General features: G+C 39.2%; 2 protein-coding genes across 4 annotated transcripts in view; one reads left to right on the plus strand and one right to left on the minus strand.

Annotated features, from left to right (window-relative positions):
• The window catches only part of ATP6V1A (ATPase H+ transporting V1 subunit A), a 41,141-nt gene extending 37,085 nt beyond the window's left edge, over window positions 1-4,056 (minus strand). Inside the window, exons 1-2 of one of the 2 annotated variants that reach the window (XM_063294614.1) lie at window positions 3,929-4,044; window positions 1,997-2,100 (exon numbers count right to left, since the gene is read on the minus strand). The gene's annotated coding sequence lies outside the window, so the exon portion shown is untranslated. Of the gene's footprint in view, window positions 1-1,996; window positions 2,101-3,928 lie in introns of both variants that reach the window. The other variant, XM_063294613.1, reaches the window with a different exon arrangement.
• Window positions 4,057-6,670: 2,614 nt separating this feature from the next.
• On the plus strand, window positions 6,671-22,747 carry NAA50 (N-alpha-acetyltransferase 50, NatE catalytic subunit). Of its 2 annotated transcripts, none has more exons than XM_063294617.1 (5): window positions 6,671-6,813; window positions 14,399-14,535; window positions 16,589-16,708; window positions 17,158-17,224; window positions 21,509-22,747. In XM_063294617.1, the coding sequence occupies exons 1-5, from the start codon at window positions 6,806-6,808 to the stop codon at window positions 21,687-21,689; spliced, it is 513 nt and encodes a 170-aa protein (XP_063150687.1). In that variant the 5' UTR covers window positions 6,671-6,805; the 3' UTR covers window positions 21,690-22,747. The 2 variants fall into 2 exon arrangements, with proteins under 2 accessions (XP_063150687.1, XP_063150688.1); XM_063294618.1 differs by having other exon boundaries at window positions 14,402-14,535.
• The last annotated feature ends 1,646 nt before the right edge of the window (window positions 22,748-24,393 follow it).

Consider the following 24,393-nt stretch of genomic DNA (forward strand, 5'->3'; position numbering starts at 1 on the left):
TTCAATAAAACTGGGCTAAAATAAACCTTGATTTAGTGTTATAATTGTGGAAATGCAGCTCTAGACTCTCAGGTTAAGCAGGAAGGAAAAAAGCATGAAGTGTTCCATTTAAACAGCATTAGTATGCCAACTTTCATTTAATCTGCAAGTTTAAGAAAGCTACAGCTCTATGAAAAATCTTAAGATAGGAAATACTGTTGAAAAAAGCTTACTACTAATATTACCATCAATGACCAGAATACAAAAGGTTACTACACTGTCAGACTAGGTTTACATATTGTGCTTAACTATTATTTGTCAAATAAAGCAAAATGACTGTTCACTCATCATGGTAAGCCAAAACCAAACAAATTATATTATAATTTAGCATAGTAGTGCAGTGTGGCTGCATGTAGCTTGGCATGTAGGGAGTACATGGGTGTAGACTCAAACCCACCGAGATGGGGAGGGGAGTAAAATTACAGACTATTTTTTTTTATAGTCCCACAAATAACCCAGCCCTATGCCATGAAGAGCTTTCTATTGCACCTAGAAGCTTACTGGGAGCCAGTGTAGCTTGGGAAATAGTGGTGTTACATGAGCATGCAGTGTTGCACCCAGAACTATCCATGCTGCTGTATTCTGGACCAGTGTTGTTTCCAAGCGGTCTTCAAAGACAGCCCATGTAGAGGGCATTGTAATAGCCCAATGGGAGGTGATCAAGACATGAGTGACTGTGAGCAGGGCCTCCCACTCCCAGAACAGATTTGTGCAAAAGCTCTCCTAACTATGGCTGCCAACTGTTCTTTGAACAGGAGCTGAAAATCCAAGAAGACCCCCCACTTGTGTACCAGTTCTCCCTAGTGTAGTGGTACCCCAACTAGAATTAATGGAAGGTCCCCAGATCTGGGGAGCCCTAAGACCCACAGGCACTCAGCCTTGCTAGTTTTAAGCCAAAGTGTATTCTTCCCCATCCAGATGCCCACAGCTTCCAGACACCGGGAAAGAACCTTGAAAGCTTCACTGGGTCAGTAAGGGATAGAGATGTATAACAGCATATCATCCTCATGCTGATAATACTTAACTCCATGCCAACAGGTGACCTCAGACTGGTCAGAGGAAGTCAAGAGAGTTGGAACTTCTTAGAAATATGATACTGGAAGCACATCACTCCAATGAAACTTAGGCTCAGGAAAGCTAAAAACAACAAAAGGGGTTTTTTTTTAAATATGTACTTTTACAACACCAAGAGTAAAGGTGTTGACCCACGTTTGGAGAGGATGGTAGGGCAGCCATAGGTAATATGGAAAGAGCATATTCCTCAATTCCTACTTTGCTTTAGTCTTCTCAAAGAAGACATGTTCAAATGAACCTAAGCAGAATGATTGAGAAAAGAAGGGAGTAGCAACCCAAGCTAAGTAAAGAGATGAACAGGGAGCATTTGCTACCATGAAGCAGTTAAGTCTCCAGGATGAGACTAATTGTATCAGAGTCTTGGAACAGTTTGCATATGTAAGCTCAGACCCCTTTCTGTGATCTTTGAGAAATCATGGAGGACAGGCAAAGTACCAGGGGACTGGGAAAAGGCAAATATTTTTTCTAGCTTTGAGGCAAAAAAAGATGGCCTGGTAACTACAGACTGATCAGCCAAACCTTTAAAGCAGATTATTTCAGCCTTTAACATCCCTCCACAAAGTTCCCAAAATGAAAGATTAATTTCAGCCACACTCACAGGGACTTTTTTCTTATACCCATCACTCTAACAGTGGCACTGATGAAAGAGCAAGGCTACTGTATTTCCTTGTTATCAGTAGAGGGAGATAAAATGTTGAAGGTGTCTCTAATCTTGAAGGAAAAACAAAGCTGTAGGGATTTTGTTTTTTGGGTGGGTAGGGAGAGAATTTTCCTATTACTAAACCTCCCACAAAAATAACAAACATCTGAGTAAAATAGTAATAATGCACAGTATATAAAAATAAAATAAAGTTAAGGAAAAAATAAAAAGGATCCTACATACTTTGGAGCTCAATCTTCGGCATGCCAGGTGCAACACTTGAGCCAAAAGAAGTTGCAAACCTGTACATTAGCATGACATGGGACTCCAGTCTCAGAGAAGTTAGACTTCTAAGACATAGAAAAAGAGGCATATTGGCCTTGTTCGCACAACATGCTTTGTCATGATGTCGCTTGGTTAGTTTTGGTTCCCCCTTTCTGTTCCTGTAGACACAGCAGCTACACTAAGAGCATGACTAAGAAGGCATATGGGGTGGGGGAAGGAGGGAAACCTGTTGGAAAGCTGGTCACAGTATGAAAGTGTGTGGAAGAGTCACCTAATAGGAATCTGACAACAAGGAAAGATAAGGATTTTAGTAGACTATCACTTCATACCTGCTCAGCCATTCAAAACTGACTTGGATTCTGTTTGAGATAGTTGTCCCCAATCTCACAAGGACAGCATTTTGTTCATCTGATTGCCTCCACTAAGTAATCTGGTAAATCGCTTACCAGGGGTCACGCTACATTACTCTTGTCATGATATGTGCACATGACCTTAGATTGGTGCAGAGAATGCCTGGTTTTCAATATCCATACCCTGGTAACCTCTACATTAGATTACATGTGCTATATATTATTCTGCCTTTGAGAACGATTCATAAACTATAGATGATCCACAACACAACTGCAAACTTATAAACTGGGAGTGGATATAATTACCAAATTATTCATGCATTTTGCACACAGGCTCCCCATCATTTCCAGACCTAATACAGGTTTTGACATTTGAAGCTTATTTTGGTTTTGAATCACTATAGCTGAAAAAGCACTCCTCTCCACATGTGCCTAATTAAAACCATCAGAGGACTGGTAATGGCCATTGGTGAAAAGGCTTTCTCCAGTACAAGTACCTGGAATGTGGAATGGTCTCCCTGGTTCTATTTTAAATGCTTCTAATTTTTATGCCACTCTTTTCAAAACATTAAATACAACAATTTAAGATTGGTATTCATTATCACTCTTTATCAGCCATTTGTGCACATCAAAGCCCGAAATCCTTTAAATGTACACAGGTATACTCATGAACAGGAATCCTTCAGTTTTTGGATTCTGAATTATTCATTGTCACTGTTCTTCTTTTATCTTTTTTTTCCTTACATAGTGGCAATAAGTATCAGCAGAGATGCCATTGATTAGATCAGATACCAGTAAGAATCTGAAGTAAATTTTAGAAGATCTCCATATTAAACCAAGAGGCAAAACAGAACTTGAGTCAAAGGAAACCTAAAGAGCAAAAACAAAATAGGTTATCTTACTGCTCCTTAGAGCATTCATTCATTCATATATATATATATATATTAATGAAATTTATAACTGCCCATCTCCCCCCAAGGAGGGACTCTGGGCAGTTTAATCTCCTTTTTTGCTTCTCTTTTATTACAATGACAGGTAAATCTCAGCAATTGGTAGAATTTACTAAGGAAAATTTGATGGGCAAAACATAAATAGCTAAATGTGGCTGTATTACAAAATAAAGGCAAGAACGACCAATAAATAAAACTAAAGACTATTAATCACCTACATCTTTTTCTAAGATTGTAATCCTATAAAAACATACCAAAGGCTAAAGCCTACTAGAATCAGTTGGGTTTCCCCATGAGTTAATACGCATAAAGTTGAATTAGAAATAACACAACACAGAAACCATCCATGCATTCGAAAGGAAGGAAACTAGCCGGCACTATTTCCCATCTCTGACTGAACTGGCTGACGGCAGAGGAGAGGCTCACCAAAAGGAGGAAAAAAATCCGTTGGTCAAGCCGGAGATGTCAGATGCCGTCCAAAGACTGGAGGCCACAGAGTGAACTGGAAGAAAAGGAACCTTCTGCTCCGGAAAGCCCGCCCTCCCTCCAAAGAATTGCCCGTTCGGGGAAGAAAGCGCGAAGCCAACCACTCACCTCCCGCAAGCGACTGAAGCACCCACACACCCGTCCCGCAGCGCCGGGAGCAGCTGATCGCCCCGCCCCTAATCACGGCGGCCGCCCAGTTCCTCCAGGAACTACCTTCCCCGGTAAGTGCAACGCACTTGCGTCAAAGGACGTGGCGTCACGGAACTTCCGCTGCGTTGTTCTGCGGGCCTGCAGAGTCTACCCATGTTTTCTACGGCAGTGAGAAAACTTTTATGCTGGTGGATCGTTGACATCGTTCCTTGCCCTTTTAAATAGACCCAAACAGGCAGAGGACGAGGGTGAAAAAAGAGCGGAAAGGGGTCTTCAGAGTGCGCGTATGCACCCATTTTTTTATGGCTTTGTACAGCACGCTAAACCATAAACCCTGGTTTGCAAATCACATCAAGCCACAAATCAAACCAGCGTGTGGCTTAAAATGTCGCGTGAATACAACATAGTCCCACAAAAAAAACGAATCCAAGTCCAGAGTTGGACAATCGTTTTATTAACCAAAATGTCACAAAGGGTACAATATGTCCAGAATCCTCTGTTTTAAACAAAACCAAAGGCAGCGAACAATTAAAGTCCACAAACAGTTTGAAAGTTCTGGCTATAATGTCTGCACTTTAAACAGTCTTAACGTGCATTGTATTCATGCATTATGTTGTTTGTTTATACATTGCATTATGGTGGAGTATTCCTTCACACAAGATCAGCTATGATTCATACATCTTAAAGAGTAAACCATGGCTTAGAAATCACTGCTAAGTTCTCATATGCTGAGCCAAAAACAAACCACATTTTAACTTTATGTCATGTCACCCTAGGCATGATGTGGTTTGTTAGTTTGACATAACATGTTTGGTACAAACTAATGATTTAGTCAATTTCAGTGAAGAAATATGCAGTATGTGAACTAGATGTGTTTCTAAAGATAGAGATTACAAATAGTCTAAATTCACACAATACACTAAGCTCCAAACAAGCAAAACCAAATTATGACTTAGTATTTATTTTATTATTAAGCATTTTTAACTGCCCAATAGCTGAGGCTGAAGTTTCATAAACACACCCATAAGTCATGATATGTCAAAACAAATTGGATTTGAGCTAAAACCAAGCAAACCAAGTTGTGTGAACCAGGTCAAAGCAGATTTGCACAACACCTTACATGTTGTTAGGGAGATACAGGAGAGATATCACACCAGCTAACTTGGATATTGCAGCACCGTTTTGTAGCCATTCTCATTCATTTTGAGTTGGATTCACACTATCTAGTAAGTTATCATGGTTTGTTTTTTGGCTTAGCATATTGCATGTCCCTGACATACTGAGTTGTAGACTAGGGCTTATGGATCAGTGTGTTTGTAAATTGAGCCAATTTTATGTAATAAACCATGGTTAAATAGTGGCTTATACTAGGAATCAGGCTTTTATGTCCACTGGGCAGAAGTAGCTTTATGTGTCATCTAAACCTGGCTAATTTATGGTTACGTTAACCTCCCAAATCATCTGAGTTCAGATGATACAGATAACTGAGTGAATATTATAGTCAGTGGCCAAAATCACCCTAACCAATAAGAAACCATGGATACAAATTATGGATAAGGCATATATTAACTTTAAAATTTGCCCAGATTCATGCTTGTTAGGCCTAGGTAAAGGTAAAGGTAAAGGTTTCCCTTGACGTAAAGTCCAGTCGAGTCCGACTCTAGGGGGCGGTGCTCATCTCCATTTCTAAGCCTTGGAGCCGGCGTTGTCCCTAAGGACACTTCCGGGTCATGTGGCCAGCATGACTCACGGAACGCCGTTACCTTCCCGCCGAAGCGGTACCAATTAATCTACTCACATTTGCATGTTTTCGAACTGCTTGGTGTGCAGGAGCTGGGATTAACAACGGGAGCTCACCCCGCCGTGCGGTTTCAAACCGCCGACCTTCCGATCGACAGCTCAGCAGTTTAACCCGCAGCACCACCACGTCCCTTATTGTTAGGCCTATGTTCATTTAATATATTGCCCAGTCAGTGAAATACATCGTGCTAAGCCATAATGTGGTTGTTTGGCTCAGTCACTATGTGAACCCAGTCACTATGGCTGTAAATCATGACCTAGCCACAACATGGATTATTAGCACGTCTGAGAAACTATTTCTGTATAAATTTATAACCAAGTTTTGTTATAAGCTACAAGTGCATTTCTACAAATCCAAAACAGCCAGGACTTCAGGTTCAGATGATGCCTTAAATTCAAAAGCCATGTATATTTAAAAGTCATGAACGAAACAACATAAAATGTCACATGCCTGTTTATTAACCGGGTTTTTTTTTTTTACTGTATAGTGCAAACACAACAACACATATTAAGCGGGTAGCACATAATACGAATTTTGTTTTGGCTAAGCAACTCTTCATGGCTATGTAGAGGTCGTCCGAATGTTTGTAGCACAATTATGGTAGACCTTCTTTACTAAATCCCATTTTTTCTCTCAAGTGAAATCCGCAACCCACTTTTGTTTGTTTTTGCTAACTCTTTCGAAAAAGAGAAAAAAATACGCTCTATTCCGCCGGAAGAGACCTACCACATTATTGAACCCGGAAAAGAACCAAGTGAATGAAAGTGCAATTCGTACGCCCTTCAGCCAATCGCAGGGGACGACGCTGCGCTCTGCGTGACGTATGGCGTAGAAGCAGCGCTGATCTACGTCTGGAGCGCAGGGCCGCCACACGTCACGTCTGCGTAGGGTGAAAGGTCGAGCCAGGAAAAGGGGTGGGGCTACGCGCACAGTCGCGCGGACGGTGGGAACGGTCTGAGGCCCATGTGGAGCGGCAGCAGTAGCAGCCTGACTGCCACTTCTGGATCGAGGTCTTGGGCCCTTAGCAGCTATGAAGGGGTGAGTGCGGGACCGGCGTCGGCCGCTACTCTTTCTTCTCGGACATCCGTGGGGTGGCTTCGAGGGATCCTTTCTCAGCGAACGGGGGATCCCCGGATTATTATCTTGGGCTTTTGGCGGCGGCGGCGGCTCTTTGTTTTTCTGGCCTAACAACTGCTGGGAATCGTTCACCTGTCTTTTTAGGGGAATGAAAATGAAGCGGGCTCTGTATTTGCTCCCGGTTCAGAGAGTACGTAACCTTATATTTTGGGAGAGAAGAGAGGCACTGGCGGCGGGGAGGAGGGAAGGTTTTTGAATTCGGCTCTGAGGAAGCGTGCACGGAATTGCACCGTAAAGTGAATCACGTTCCAATTAAAGGTGGATCGCCCCAGTAAAAAGAAGAGCCTAACTTCCTTTAAGAACGATGGAAGCTCCAAAGAAAGGTCTAAAAACGTAGAGTTCCTGTACTTCAAACAATAACTTTTGGCATATTGCACCACCCCAGGTGACGAGTGGTCAGTTTTCAATAATCTGTGCATCTGTCTTCAGTTATATAACATAGTCCTCTTTACATTTGGTTGCTGTGGAGAGAGAAAAGCTTAAGATCATCATATAAGATTTTTAAAAAGTAGGGATAAAGATTTAATTCAATAGATTGAAATTCTATTGAAATAAAATTGGGTTTATAGAATGCCTTTGTGTATATCTCTTCCTTTACTTTAGCCTAGTATGGCTTAAAAAAAAACTAAACAATGACCTGGCCACAAGTGTTTCCCACTACTGGAGAGGCAACTTGGTTAATTCACAAGGCAAAGTAAAGGTTTTGTGTGCGTATGATACATCTAATGGTATTGTACAGTATATGCAGTAGTATGCTTAAATATTCTAGAGGTATTCAGGTTGGAAATGTTGGAAAACAGAGCAGCTCTCAAATGTTTGGATTTTGCTTATCTTGAATGCTCAGTTCTGACTCTGCTGCCCCCCTCCCCCACCAAGTCACTTCATAATTTAAACAATGGTCCTCCCTCAATAGGGATAATAGTGTAGAGCTCATGCGGAAGCTGAGAAAAATGTTCTTGCCATTTTCCCTTAGTTATTCTGTTATATGCGCAAAGTGACTTTTGCAGTAGAGCTTTTCAGTGCCATCAAGATGTTTGAAGAATCTCAAGACTATGGTGAACAGTCGTTTTCCAAGCCATGTGCCTCATCACAGACCAGCCAGAAAGCTGAAAAGAGATTACTTGCCTTTCCAGCAATTCAAAGGTAAATCCTCAAGGCTCAGTCTGGTATCACAACAAGTAGACAAGAAGCTGGTCTTTTCATTCCTGCAAAAGGCAGTCTTTTGGAATCATACCTTTGGGAGGTAACCAGCTACATTTCTTGAGACTTCAAGGAAAAAAAACTCCCAAGATGGATGAAGCCTCTTCACTTGGCAGAGCTTTCATGTTACACTGACCAGGCTTCTGGCCCTCTTCAGCAGCAATGGAAGAATAAGCAGCACTGTAGGTGGGTAGCACCTACCTCCAGGTTTATGTCAGTTCAAAAGACTGAGTGACTTCATGGCTGAAAGATTGCACAACATGCTTATCTTAGCTGTAGTTTATTAATTTAACATGAAGCTGCAAACTAACTACATGGACTGGGTTTGCAAAATACAGTAAGCTAAACTGTGGTTTGATTTATTCAGTTTGTCATGCAAATACAGCCCCTGGTGCATTAAATCAATCAAAGATCTTTCTGTTATAAAACTGTACCTGAACAATGACTAAGATCCAGGATTTGAATAAGGAAGTAAAAAATACAGCATGTAAAGTTTTGCCAAAGACTCATTAAAATGAGATTCTCAAACTGGAAGCTATTGACATTTTTGGCTGAGAGAGAATTCAACTCAAATGTTTCTGAGGAAGCTTGTAAATACAGAGTTGATTTTAAATTGAATAAGGGAAGGTTGTCCACTAAGAAAGTTAGCCAGAGTTTTTGAGAGATTACTGATTTAATATTGTGGAAAAAATTGATCAGGGTAAGGAAGAGGCAGTTAAACTTGGCACAGGATTCACCTGGAAAAGTAATAGCTGTGCACGATCAGAAGAAATCATGCATGGAAGGGTTGGGCCATTCAGAAGTTTGAGGTGATGGTGGATCCAGAAATAAGTATTTAAATTAAGATGCCATTTCTAATCTTACTTAGCCCTGTTTTTGTTCTACCTTACATAAATATGGCATCTAAAGATTTTCCATGAGATCCTAAGGGAATAACAGGTGGTGAACAAAAGGTTTTTATTGTTGTATATATTATCAGATGATGTCTATACAGTTGTTGATAGGATATAAATTTTGACAAACATGGTACATCATTGTGTCACTTCAGACTACAGCAATTGCTAAAAAATGTTCATGGATTAAATAGCTACAAAAAAACCTGATCATCCATATTGTAAATTAAAAGAAAGCTTTTACCAGTACTACCTTTCAAACACCTGATATCTACATGAAATATTGTGCAGTAAGCTGACTGTTCTTTATCCACCCTTTTCAGTTAATCTCATACGGTCTGTTAAAGCTTCAAACTTTAGTAGTTTGGTAGTAAAGAATAATTAGAAACTTCACATGTCACATGATTAGATTATCTCCGCTACAAGGATCCCTTTGTTCCTGTTGTCTATAACTTAGTGATTGATTCAGTGAGGATAGTATGTCTGCCTAGTAAATGAGTTCATGTGGATGTTTCACCATTGGTTGTGGTCCTTCCATGTGTAGTGACCATGTCATTGACAACATGTTGTTCCATCATTGATGGGAGTTGCCATGCGTATTTGGGGAAGTTGCTGCATTCTGTGGTGTTAAAATTATGATGTTTTGCATTTAATATGGTTGCTGCAATGAATGTAAGCTATTAATTAAGTACACCAACATTGTACTATGTCTGGAATAAGTAATTTATAAGTTATTTTTGGTTTATAAACAGGTGAGAAATGAAAACTGGTTTTAATGCATTTCATCTTTCTTGATCCTTTCCCACTTTATTTCTTAGGTTCTATCTTTTGTCTTACAATTATTATTACTAGTAGTTTATGTCAGATTTTCAAGCTGTGATTTAAAACCACCCAGAAAAAGGCCACTGTACAATTATGTATGTAAGAAATCCACTAGTTATTTATTGACTTTGTATCGAGAATTATAGTTCTGTACTAAGCAGTTTCATTGTGCTTGGTGTTGTATCTGTTTCCATGTGTGCATATGTCTTTCTGTGTGTTTTGGGCATGTGAAAGGAGATTACGTGAGCTGACGTGTTATATGTATGCTGGCAGATGCAACTCCCAGAACCTGCCTGTCCTAGCTATAAAGTGATATCCTACAAAGGTATGATCCCCAACATAGTATTCCTGGGACCATTTAGCCCACAAGCACTTCCTAGACACTTGCCAGAACTCCTGGCTCATCTACTTTTTAAAAATATAATTTTAGTTTTAAATGCATTAAAAAGGGACCTGGTATGCTGTGGAGAAAAGCACTAGCTTCCAGAATAATACTCATTTCCAAAATGCCTTTGAAGTGGGCGATGTTTGGGTTGCTGTGCTTTGGAGGCAAAGAAGATTGTGTTGTGGGCAGGCCCATAGCCTACATGCATGTAGAACTCTGTTATGGGGCAGGGGGGATTCATCTCTACAAAGCATACTGCTTTACCTTAAATTCTTGCTTTTTATAGCATCTGTTTAATTCAAAGCACTGTCATCAATAGGAATTACTTGTCATCTAGTGGGATTAGCATTAGACTGTCAGTCTACTGCTCAAACTGGTGCTTCTGAGTAACAATGCCAGAAAAAAGTGTACAGAACTATCTGTACTTTAACTACAGTATTGAACTTAAAGGCCTGCATTTAAGTACACATTTAAGTAGAAGAGTTTAACCTATTTTAACATCAAGACAACCTGTTACCCCCCCAGTTCTTCCCCTTCAGTGTTAGCCCACAGAGTTTGTTCCAGGAATGAATTGACTCCACCTTTAAGCTGCTCTCTTTGTGCAGAGGGGGAAGCTTTAAAAAATCTTCACAATTCCCATCTTTATTCCTGCAGTTAATCCATGAAGAAACAATGTTTTGCACATAGATCACAAATCCCTTACTAAAGAAGAATTTGTCTCAGTTTTGTGTTGCATTAACAAGAAAAGCTTGAGGAGTAGATAGAGATTAATTTCTAGCTAGTCTTATACGAAACTAAATTTATCAGTAACAATGGAATTAATATCCTTTGTTTGAACAGAATTGCAAGTTCTTTTGTGATTACTTGGAAGTTCTCTTTGTCATCATTTGGATATATTTCAAAGTAGGCTGGACTGAAAGCATTTTTAAAAGCTTATTTATTAAATAAAGTTGACTGTGAGAGGTTTTAAATTGCTGTAAATCTAGAGAAAGTGAAGGAGATGCATTGTCACCTGTAATGCATGTGACAAGGCTGCAGTCCCTTGGTGAGTCTTACTAAACTCTATGATGTTTTCGTTGACAGAAGTCTCAAACCCAATCTCCCTGTTCTTTAATTTCACACCTAACCTGATTGTGCTTATTAAAAGGGAACTCTAAAATTAGAGAACATCCAGACAATTGTGTGTGGGGGGGTGTTTCTAAGTACATGGGGATGGAGATGGCAAAAGGGAGTATCAGAGAATGCAAAATAGGAAAGAAAGTGAAAGAAAGGTAAATAAAATCCTTGTGTTTCTTTTTCTTTCCCTTCTGCTCTGAGTAATTCTATTAAGTAATTATTAATTCTCTTACTAGTGTTGCAGGACAAATCATGAGCAACAGGCTAAGCAGAAAAACAGAGTGCTTAGGAGGACAACATAGAATTAGATGGCCTTAGAAAGTGGATGGATCATAAATTAAAATAGAGGGAGCAGGCTCAACAATTTGTGTGATTGCTACACCAAAGCTAAGCATATCTTGGAATATGCATTTAAGTACTCATTTAAGTAGAAGAGTTTAACCTATTTTAACATCAAGACAACCTGTTACCCCCCTTGGAAATTTTTGTGTCTGCAAAAATTTGCTGCAATTGCCACTGCCTTTGGAGATCTACATTCAGAAACTTCTGAATGTTATAATCAGCTGCTCATCAGAAATTAGAATTTCTGCTTTTCCCTGAGGATAGGAAGTTTTCAGGGAGGGAATGAGGCCTATACTACTGAATGAAAGGAAAATTGTTCAATGTGTATTATTTCTTCATCTTACCATTTATATTGTTGACTTCAGTTTTTACCCGATACTGTAATATTGCCTAGACGTTTGTCTTTTTTGATTTTCAGTGTTACAGCTTTCAGAGAGATAGGCAGTCTGCTGCAACAAAACTGGCAGACAATCCTGAAATAAAGGCTAATATATTTATCATGGAGAATATTCTGTGAAGCATAACCTCGTTTCATTTATCCTAACTTTTTATTTTGTGTTTTTACAAATCAATTGTAAACTCTGTTCTGACTAACTAGATAATATTCCACTATATAAACTTAAACTAGCAGTGGGTATCATTGGAAGGAACAGGGATCCATCTCCCCAAGTGCTGCATTCCCCAAGTGTTCAATTCATCTCCCCCAGTGCTGCAATAATGTGATGATATTAACAGAAAGGCAGGCTGAAACATTTTCAGCCTTTTTGTTTCAGATTTAAGGATGGGGATGGAAGAAGGAGGCCTCTGGAAGGCATGAATGGATTTTTCAGTTGTTTTACCATTTTATCTTCTGAGTATTCTGATGCTCACAGAATCTAGATGATCTATCCTAGACATCCTAGATTTTGTATCAACCCCCTTCTTCCCCCAATTGTCTCAGAACACTATCTCTTGACATTCTCTTATTTATTTTCATTTGCTCCTTTGGGAATTTGGGCTCTAATGCACTATACTAGAGGAGGTTCATCGTCAAATGGGCTTTGTTAAGGACTGAAACTTATGTTGGTAGCAAATTTTCTTCAAACTGAAACTTGTATGCATGCTACACAATTGTGGAGGAACAGTATCTTTAATGGGTTTCAGAGAAGGTTGGAAAAGAGGAGCTGAATGTTGGCTTACTCTTCTAGACTGATGGGAATCAGATCACTATCTGTGTTGTCCAGTCCAGAGAACTGGGTTCAGATCCAGATTTGTCATGGGAAGAAAGGTGGAGGAATGAAACCCTAATGATACTGTGGGATCATTCACTAGCTTTGATACTGTCATCCATGGTATACTTTTAGAGTACTTGATGTAGCTGGGCGTTGGAAGTACTATTTTATTCTGATTCCACTATTATTTCTCTTAATGCTTTTGCAAAATGAAGATACTGGTTTAACTTGGGTGTGGGGGTGTCCAGAAAGTTCCGTCTTGTGTTCCATGTAATTTATATTACCTCACCAGGAAAGGATCATATATGGGTTTGGAACAACTTACGCTTCCTGAAAACTCGGAGTTGGATATCTCAGTAGACTCTGTATGCTTCCTGACTATTAAGGACTTGATTTAGAAATATACGTTGAAGCTGATTTTGGACAAGACAAATTGCTGTTGTTGATTCTAATAGCTGAACTTCAGGATTCACAGGATAGACCTGGTCTGGATGGGGCTGCATGGCCGTATAAGGAATAGGCTCACAGTTCAGACGTCCTCCTGGATTGGATGCTGGACACCCACAAAATATTAGTGACGAAGTGGACCTTTTTTCAGTTTATGTTGGGATTTTGGTACCCTTGTCTGAAAGAGAGAAACTAGGCATCAATGAAATATGCACAATGTCAATGATCCACATACAAGGTTGGAGTTGTCCTTGAAAATGGCTTGGGAATTGCAGCTGACCAGTAATGCAGTAGCATGGGTATTATTTCTGAGAGATATTAGTTTAATTCTGTATTGAAACAGCTAGCCAGATATTCTCATCTTGGTGTCTAAAGCCATACAGCATAATCCAAGTTACTTGCATCACTGTTTACTCTTGTACAGTTTATCCCTTGCTTTCAAGTCTTCACTGGAGCACCTTGTGCAACCCTGATTGCTGAATGCATCCAACATTGATTTTAAAAAATCTACCTTTTCTATTGCAGAGCCTTAATTGTGGAACAAACTGCCATTGGAATTGAGGCATTGATATAGTGCAGGAGGGGCCTTGAAGCCAATCTTTTTAGTCAGAATATTTATGTTGTCTGTAGTATATAGTAAGCTAATTGTGATGATAGTAAACCTCAGGAACCATTCAGGATTGGGGGAACTTATATATTTGCCAAATAAAAACTTGGAACCAATGAGCTACAATTGAGAGAGTTGGATTCTCTTTAGTTTGCTAATGATAAATGAATAAAATTCACTGTTAAATATAAAATCTACTTTTTATAAGATTAGTGTCACAAGAATTGGGTTAACAATAACTGAGTTTCATATATTCTAGGTTATATTCTTGCTAATCAGAACTGTCACGGTTCCTTTTCTGAATAACAGTTCAGCCTTGTTCTGTGCAAAATTATAAAGTACCTGAACAGAGAATTGTATTTAACACTTGAGGCATGTTGAAGTGGTCAGTCCTGTTAGATCATGTATAATTTAATAAGAGTGAAATTCCTAGAGGTATTGAGCATGTTTTGATTTGTTCCAGTAGCCGGATCGAGCTGGGTGATGTGACGCCACACAACATTAAGCAGTTGAAGAGGTTAAACCAAGTCATCTTTCCTGTCAGCTACAACGACAAGTTCTACAAGGATGTGTTAGAGGTTGGCGAGCTTGCCAAACTGGGTATAAGTTCTTGATCTTTATTTAGTGGGTTGGTAGATCTAATACAATGTATGTTATCTGAACATATTTTTCAAGTATCTTATTGTTTAAATTGTATGACATGAGGCTAGACACAATCTTGGTCCATGTGATACTTTGCATTGTTGAACTGTTTTCCCAAATCTTTGACTGGAATCTTTCTTTCCCCTAACCTAAGACCGTTATCCCATGTTCTGCACTCTGGAACAATTAGATAACATGTCTTGCCCTTCTCCTGTCTTCTTCAGTATCTCTTTAGGTACTCTTTTGTAGCCATAGCGAGCTATTAGCTTTCACCCAAGCCTTTACAATCTCTAAGGTAGACTACTACAGTATACTCTCCAGCTGCTGTGATTGACTATTTCAGCTCGTGCAGAAAGCAGTATTCCATTTTCAGCAGTTTAGCATCATCACAGATTTTTGGTTGATCTTTAGTATGTTAAACTGAAAGCTATGAACCAGGAGTCTATGAGTTCTAGTCCTGCCTTAGGAACAAAGCCAGCTGGATGACCTTGGGCCAGTCCCTCTCTCTCAGCCCTAGGAAGGAGGCAGTGGCAAACCACTTCTGAAATCTAGCCAAGAAAACTGCCTGGAGTCAATACTGAATAGAAGGCGAATGTACACACGCGCGCACACACACAAATATCTATATATCTGCCTTTGGAAACGTCTTTCCCATTGTCATATACCATGATCTTTAAAATGAATGATGACACTTAACAGTTCTTTGTTTAAATCCTGAAAAAGTTTCATACACTGAGTGCATTAAGAGGATTTTCTAATCTGTGTACTCCTGTATCAATCACTTAATCATGACTATTTCCCTCCTGCATACTTGATGGAGGGTTCAGCCTGACCATGTTCTTTAGCCACCCCTATACATGTTTGCTTGAAACTACATTCCATTGAATGTGTATTATTTATGTTGTTTATTCATTTCTTGTGCAGTATTTATAACCCAACCCAAAGGACCCTGGGTGGCATACTACATCAACTCAAAGAAAACAGAAAACATAATAAATCAAAGGAAAACCCAAAACTAATCCCAAAAATCAAAGATAATCCCAAACAAAACCCAGTATGGGCACCCATTAAAAATTCAGTGGGTTTTATTCCCAGGAAATTCCCATTCCCATTTTTATTCTTGAACCAGTTCTTTGTGTAACTTCATTGAATATTATGGATAGTCCCCTGCTCCCATCCTCAGCATTAAGCTTGATGAAACCCTGCAAGGGCTGCAGAATCTTATGCTAGATAAGATATTCTGGTCATCTTTTTATCCCAAAGTGGTCAGTTGGTAGTTTCTTCTTCACAATTAGAAAACAAGGTGGGGGGCTTTGTTGTCTGCATCAAGAATAGCAAAAATGCTATATGTGACTGTAATGGAATTCTATAGCTTATTGTGTAGATGAGGAGTGTGTGGAGATTTTTACCTTTATTGCATGAGTCCCTGAAACTAAGTGTAACTATGTGGACAACCCTTTCCTATTCCCTAGCTCCAAGCTAAGATAGGAAAGCTGTTTGCTCCTTTTGTTCTCTTTCTACAAAGTGATAAAAGAGTTGCCATGTTAAATGGCAACCAGAACAGCGTATTACTGCTCAAGAAATGTATGCAAGAACATTTTCAAGAACTAAGGCCTAGTTCTATCCAGGTTGTAAACTTCTCTTTTGATTGTACCACTACACTCTGTGTTACTGCAGTTGAATGTTCCTTCACACAATACATTTTCTGCACTTAAAAAGCTATTATGAGAGGGAAATCTACCCTAGTATTCTTTTAATCTGCCCAGAGTTATTTTTTTCCCTCAAATAACCGTGTGACTATATGAGATCTTTCTAACTGGCATAAGTTTCATTGAGTTTTGGGCTTTGTTTGACTTAAAATGTAATATATGAAATTTTTAAAAGCCTTATATCTTAATCATGCAGTTTTTTAAAAAAAAAAATCAATGTCAGTTGCAAAGAATAAAGGAATGATGGATACCTAAGAAACTAAAATAAATATGCTTTCTGTTCCCATCTCTCTTTTTGACAGCCTATTTCAATGATATTGCCGTGGGCGCAGTGTGCTGTAGAGTAGATCATTCTCAGAATCAGAAAAGACTGTACATCATGACACTTGGATGTCTGGCCCCTTACCGAAGGTTGGGAATAGGTAAGGCTACAGCAAACACCGAATGGCTTTTATGTGACTCTGAGCTTTAAACTGCACTCGTTTTTGTACTCATTCTAAGAATCAAATGGTGCAAGATGCTGGTGTACAGTGAAAATTCAAACTTCATATATCATATGAACAATAAGCTTTTAGAATGGAAGCAGTTACTTATTAGGGTTATTCAGATTACTTTGAAACTATTAACTTGAGGCAAATAAAGTCAGTAATTTAACAATGCATTTCCATAGTTGATGCTATTTCCTAAAAATGACCTTAATTTTTTCTCTAAACTAATGAGCCCAGTCTGCTATATTGGAGTTGAGATTCTGATTTCAGAGGCAGTGTTGCTGGTCTTGGGATATGATCTTACAAAACTTGAAAAAGATTAGAAATAACATGTGAACAACATAGAATAACATTTCTTCCATGCTTTCTCAATTCTTTTTCAGGAACTAAAATGTTGAATCATGTGTTAAACATCTGTGAAAAAGATGGCACCTTTGATAATATCTATCTGTAAGTAAATATTGTTGATTTATTCAGTTTAAGCCTTGGGGGAATTAGAAAAGACTGAATGATATTTTATATTGTCATATGTATCAACGAAGAACACACATCTACAGTTCACTGTGGCAAATCAAATCCAAATATGTCTTTATATTGCTATATAATAGTTCTCTTAAGTATTTCTTATCTCTTGTACACAATGCCCAGAGAACTCTTTAAGTATATTCATGGTCCCATATCTTTCAGTAATTTTATTCCAAGTCAAGAATCACATTTGGTGATTTGTGGAGTGGGGGGCAGCTCATGGTCGGAAAAGAACATATCCTGAATAGAAGTAGGCAAACCTGGAATTTATGGCCTATCAAATAATCTTTGTGAATGAGGCATAGAAGCTTGCTTTTAACTTCCAGAAAAATATGCTGGCGTCCAGTTTTTCTGGACAACATGTTTTTAATGGGGAAAGCATATACAGAATGATAAAGGCTGAAGGAATCTTAGTGAAGACATCTGGAGAGATTACTATCCAGCCCTTGCTTGGACTTCTAATGGAGAATAGCCCACCAGTTTTCTCTGAGCAGGTGGTTCCAGTATCAACTGCTCTTAACTATTAGGATATTTTCTCTATCATTCAATTGGAATCTGCTTTTCTGTAAGTTAAATCCATTAGTCCGTCTTCTGTGCTCTAGAATTAGAGAAGAAGTTTGGACTTTTTGTGTGATATTCTTTCAGGTATTGAAGGGTACTACTATATGCCTCCCAGGGTTTTTCCAAGCTAAATACTCCCAGTTTCTTCTTTTTCTGTCCTTAGATGTTTCAAGTCCCCCAATCATCTTAATTGCACTTTACTGCAATTTATGAGGGGCAGGAGGAGGTATGCTACTGAATTTCTTCAGTTTTGAAAGTCTGCTTCTGTTAGAATAGGCCATTAAAATACTTCAATTAAAGTTGGAGTAGGATCTTTTAAAATTAGAACAGGACATTTCTGGCTGAGAACATTTTGACTTCCAAATGTTTTGCACACCTTCACACATAGCTGTTTGCATGTTGAAATCAAAGAGAATCTAGTTTCAGAAAGAACTGGTTACATACAGTACTTAGAACCTAGTTTTTCAATAAATCAACAGTGAATTTGGATGTGTATGTCTTGCACCTGTGTAGCACTCTGAATGTTCTAAATCCTAAGATTTTTGGCAGGAGTTCTGCCCCAAAGTGCAATACCTACTGTATATTCAGGTTCAGTTCCTCCTTCATCCTTCAGTTCTGAAGACTCAAAATGGATCAAAACCAAAAAGCACAATACCCTCAAACAAAATTGGAAGGATCGGTGGCTTGAGCAAATTACCAGTTGAAAACTGGGTAATGAACTAGTTCTTCTTACAGGTGGTTTTGATTGTCACTCACAGATGAGTAACATGCTGATCTTCCTGAATGTGAGTAATGGCAAGTGAGGACCAAAGATAAAACAGCCCTTCCTGCTGCCAGGAAGGAATTGAATCTGCCATGCTGAATAAGTGTGGAAGATTGAGATCAAGCAGCAACTTTGTACTTACCAGATTTCAGAAATTCAGCTGATAATACTACTACTATTATGGAGGAGCAAAATTTTTTTTTTAAAAGATACCAGAGCAAATACTAGCATCCCTATGGAATTTTAAGTATAGATTGCCAGAACATAGAGTACAAGTTGGCTTGTGTGTCAGGCTAATGTAATGACAAGATCATCCAAGTATATATTTAATATACCAAAAAAAATTACCCCAAAGGCTCTTTAAGCCATCACCATAAGATCTTGGTGATGAAAACAGAGAGAAATAGTGATAATCTCTATGTTGGAATTGATGGCAATCAGGATAGAGAACTTCATTAAGCTCTTCAAAAACTGTTCAAAACTGACTATGAAAACACTGAACAATTCTCTGTGACAGGCATTGCTATGTGATAAACCTTAGAAAAAGTAAAACTTAGATCAGGAATTGGCAAACTTTTCTGTAAAGGGACAGATCCCACCTCTCCTCCGTGGGTGCGGCTGGTAGGTCTGCAGGTCAAGGAGTACAGCAGCCACTGGATGGTGCCGGCCTGCCAACAAGAAGGCCACTACTAGGCCAATGCCCAAGAGCCCTCCCCCCTGCCCTGCCTCTCACCACAGGAGTTCAGCTGAGGCTTGGACCTGGTGATCTGCCACCTGCCCACCCATTCTTAGCTCACAGTACAGATTTGGCCCAGAGGCTGTAGTTTGCCAGTCCCTGGTTCAGATGACTGTAAGCTCAGCAAAAACTCCAAAACATGAGCAGTTGTGCCAAATAACAACTTAATGGCCCCTACTTCCAGGAAGGCAAGAATGTTCTCACATCTTCTACTTCATTACAATAATAGCATCTTCCCTCTATACTCTGGGGAGGTGTTTGCTAGAGTATAGGCATTGTTCTGGTCGTCTTCCACCTCTGTTGTCACATGGTCCACTTATACACTGATTACCTATTATTGTGATTACTACTGTTATCTGTGGTCTTTTCACAGCAATAGCTCTATGTTGTTGGAATGCAGAGTGCAATAGACAATTCATATTTAATATTCTCAGAGTAAGAATAGTTACGAACCATTAGAGCTGAAAAAGCTAGCGCTTCTTTGGGAACTATAGCTGTAGTTTGAGAATTTAAGAGAAGATAGAGCCATTGTTGACTACTGTCGGTTTGGTCAGGTTTAGGAATAGAAGAATAGGGTGGATAGAGCCAAACCACGGCAGGCTTTCTTTTTCCTTTGTAGGTTTATTACCAGGGTTGCTCTGAACATTTTCCTTTTCTGTGTTTACTTTCTCCTCTACATACTGCATTTAAGGCCACTGCTGCATATTTCCGGCCTCCTCACAACTTCATTAGCATCTCTTTTCTTTGGTTCTCGGGACTGTTAGCTGAAGTGAGCACATCAGATATTCAGGCTTTTATTTGTACTTCGTTGAAAAGAAGAGTTGCTGTCATCCTGATCTCTGCAAAGAGGGTGACTGAGAGGCTGCCTAGCAGCTCACCTTCCCTGAAGCGTAGGCGTCCCAAAAGCAGCATCAGATTTCTTGACAGCTGTGGCTATGAGATCATTGGATTCCAGACTGCATGAGCTACACACAGTCTAATACTCGTTCTGTGTCTGGTTGCTTTCTGGTAGTGGCTTATTGTAACTCCTGCACAAACTCTGTACCTCTGAGACGCCTTGTCTGTCTGCTCGTCTCTCATCATCGCACTCCTTGGTCATATGTTCTTCCTTTTTGTAGGTTCTTTCTACTGTGAGGAAAGGGACAGATAAAATGGTTTTGCAAGAAGGTGAATTTAGGGAGTTATGGCACCAAAAGTCAGAAATAGATATACCATCTTTCAGAATCAAGCCTGGACAGCCATATTTTCAAGTTTAAATCCATAAAGAAAACATAAGGCCTCTGGCATCCCAGAGAGAAATGGAAGGAAGATAAGTATCCATACAGGTGAAACTAAATGGAGGCTTGTGCCACCCAGCTACCAGTCATCTTGTTGTGGTTAAAACCGTGGGTTGTTCCAGCTGTTTTTAACATTTGACAGTTCTAATTGTGCGTCGGTGTTCTTTGGTACCAAACTTTTTGTGGGTATGCCAGTAATAGCAGAAGCCTCTTGTGTTTTGCTGGTCTTTCTGCCATCCATTTACTCTTTATATAGATTGTTATTTTTACATTCCATTGTATTGTGAGCTGCCCAGAGTCTGTCTGGAGTTGGGCAGTGCCTAAATTAAACAAATAAAACCAAAACGGAATCTTCAGATTCCCTTTTCCTGCTGACTGCTGGAGGCACGGACTGCTTCTGAGTACCCAATTGCCCCTGCAGCAAAGAACAGCTGGTTTTGGCAGGAACAGGGAGGCTCAGAGCCATTCAGCAAAGCCACTGCTGAAGGCTGCTGGTCTCCCATGGAAGAAATGGGGTACAGATGGGCAGGCATGTTCTGAACTTCATTGCAGAACAGAGTATGCAGGAACTTTCCCTCCTCTGCTGCTGGACAGAAGTCATGCTTTTGATCGTCCTTTTTCCAGAATTGGCATTGCAGACAAGACAGGTATCACCATGAAACTGCCAAAAGATCTGCATTCAGTTTTGTAGCTTCAGGGTTGGGGAACAAGGCTTTTTACCCGTTACGTTCACCAGAGGATTGGTATATCTTGTTTGGTAACACCTTTTTTCTATACCTTTCTTTTCATTTGTTTTTCTGATGCCTGAATGCATAGTTTGCTAATATATAGAACCGAATTTTAATATATTGTTGTCTCTTTTTCTGCCCTAGGCATGTCCAGATTAGCAACGAGTCAGCAATTGATTTCTACCGAAAATTTGGATTTGAGATCATTGAAACAAAGAAGAACTACTACAAAAGGATAGAACCAGCAGATGCACATGTGCTGCAGAAAAGCCTCAAAGTCCCCTGTCTTGGCCAGAACACAGATATACAAAAATCTGACAACTGAACAAAACCCAGGAAACCCTTTCTTGCACTTTCTTGTCACCAAATAAGGAAAGAAGGCCTGGAGTCTTTGGTTTTTTTGTTTCCTTTTTCCTAATACGTGCTGTACCCTGTCCAACAAATTAATAACTTCCTAAGGATTGTCAAATTGTGTGTTTTTATTTTATATCTCTACTTTGCATTCTTTGGGATAAAAATAGTACTCAGTTTTAATGGGGGAGGGAGGGGAGGCTTCATATGGTCTTCCAGAGGTCAGGATTTTTTTCAGCATGTGTGATCCTTCTGCATTCCCAATGAAGGACAGAGTTTAAGCAATACCTTGCACCAGTGCCATATTGCTTTTCCAGTTTGGAGGTTATTTCTCTAGTTCTGAACTTGATTTAGCAGGTTTGGCCTTATTGATCTTTGGAACATGTACAGACATCAGTCTTGTAGGTGGTTTATTTGTACTGAGTTTTACGGCCAGCCGATGTCATGTTCCTTAACAGGTGTAGGTGACAATCCAAACGGGTTCTACCATCTTTCCCTCTCCCTCTCATTATATAGGATTCATGGGGAAAGGTGAACATGCCTTGGCTCTGGCACAGTGGAGGAACAAAACATTTAATGTTGCTAAAGAAGGTGACTATTTAAAAAAAAAAAAAAGTAAGCTTTGTTCTGAAAATGGCTCTGCTGGTTTGCTGATATTATTCTCTTCCTGAGACAGAAGACGGTTAAAACTGTATTTTTCTTACACATCTAAAGACATAACTCTCATCTTTTAAAAAAGAGTGTTGTAGAACACCAAGAAGCATGGCTTATTGGGGGAGCATTGTAAAGATCCGGCAAATGACTGGCTTTCTCCTAATGTCATATGAGAACTGTAGCCGACTTTGCTGATCTCTTGCTTTGTCTTTTGTTCTGCTCTTGTTTGCAACTTCAGTTTGGGCTTCTGGCATTCAGTACTACAATGCCAGATTCAGTTTATTCTTTTCATTTGGGGAAATGTAGCCAGTTGCAGTGGGAGGATTCTGCCCTATCACCTAAATCAATATTAAAATGTATTTCTTTTCTGTTTTTGAACCTAAGCTGTATTTTGCATTTTTCTGCTTTGAAGAAGAAATCTTTGGGATTGTGTGGTTACAGTGTAATCTTGCTATCGGATGTTTTAATTTCACTGTGATGTTGAATTGAAAGCAAAGGAGATCAAAATTGGGAAAATTCAAGTAAGTTGCACTATGAAGCACTTAACTGCAAAGGAACTGGAAACACTAGACTCTCCATCATTCCTTAAGATCCTAGCAGAAGATCCTGAATGAGTATTGGATCCCTACTTTATATACAAACTTTCTCCAAAGCTGCATAACTCCAATTAGAACAAACAAGAAGCTTCTCCTGTAGAGGCCTTTAATTGGAAAGGTGTTCATACTGACGTTCTGGTCATAGTTTACAAAGTTTTATATTTTAGTTTCTCAGAAATTGTCTTCCTTTTACAAAGATGTTGAAGTGCATCTCGAGCTTATGTGCCAGCACCTCTTCCCTTGTTAATTGTAGATAAGGCAAATAGTTTGAAGAAGGTTGAAGACATAAATTAGTATTAGTCCATAACTGCCTTCTGGTGCTAAGGAAAAGGTATATCCCTATTTCCAGAACTGAAAGTAGACATTTGGAATGGTTCTCTTGATCTATGAATTGCTTGTTTTCCAGGCAGTTTTCCTTTGTGATTTCAAGAAAATCCAGTTTTTAAAACATGTTTTAAATCACTGTCATTCTTTAAATGTATTTTTCAGTATTTCTTGGAGGTTTCCATTATGCAGTAACTATGTGCTGTAGAAGCTGAAAGAAATCAGAAAATGAAGTTATACTTCAGTGACTATTAGTTCTGCCAGTCATTGGCTATTCCTTACTTAGAAAAACAGAGGATTTAATTCCTAGCTCCGTGACTGTTTCCTCTCTGCCTAACTATAGCAAAAAGCAGCAGATTGTTTAGTTATCTCTGGTATGCTACAAAAATTGCCAATTTTGGGGAAATCTTTTGTCATTTGAAAGAATCAAATGTGGGAGTATCTAAAATAAATGCTTTTTAATACCTCACAGGGTAAGTAGGAAATTTTCCACTCTTGCCTCTGAGCATATGTACAGCTATACTAATCAGTTGGGGAGCTCTGTTCAGTCGTCATCACTTCTGCTTAGAAGTTTGTAAGGACTATGTATGACATCTCATAGCCTATAGCTGGATGATCTTAAAGGAGGTTAGCATAAAATAGTTTCTCACAGATAGCAAAACTGTGAAAGTGAACTTCATAAAAATACATTTTGATATATAGGTAACCATGGCATGCAAGAAGAAGGAAGGAAGCATCTGTACATGTCAGGAAAGGGGATATTTTTGTATAGATAAAAGTATTTGGTCTGGTTAATTATGTCCATTAAAGATGACATACTATTACAGCTTAAATAAATTCTAGCTATGTTTTAATTAACTTGGCCCTGTGATGCCTACTAAATTTGAACAATCCGCCCATCTTACTTGGGTCAGTTTTTGTCTGAATTGCAAGATTTCTCTGAAACACTTTCCAGTCCAGTTTCTTGATTACGAATTTGGATTAATTTATTTGTCATGTAAAAAGGCTTTGGCCTTGGAGGAAATCTGTTGCCTTCTCTGCAATAACCATAAAAGCTTTTATCTTTCGAGATGCCTTCAGGGCCTTTTAAAATTATATTTTGAG

The sequence above is a fragment of the Candoia aspera genome, chromosome 2, assembly GCF_035149785.1.
Source record: "Candoia aspera isolate rCanAsp1 chromosome 2, rCanAsp1.hap2, whole genome shotgun sequence".
In the NCBI taxonomy this organism is placed as follows: Eukaryota; Metazoa; Chordata; class Lepidosauria; order Squamata; family Boidae; genus Candoia; species Candoia aspera.

Coding starts and splice junctions, on each gene's coding strand:
- NAA50 (XM_063294617.1), top strand. Junction 14,536..16,588: donor TGGCGAGCTTGCCAAACTGG/GTATAAGTTCTT, acceptor TCTTTTTGACAG/CCTATTTCAATGATATTGCC. Junction 17,225..21,508: donor ACCTTTGATAATATCTATCT/GTAAGTAAATAT, acceptor TTTCTGCCCTAG/GCATGTCCAGATTAGCAACG.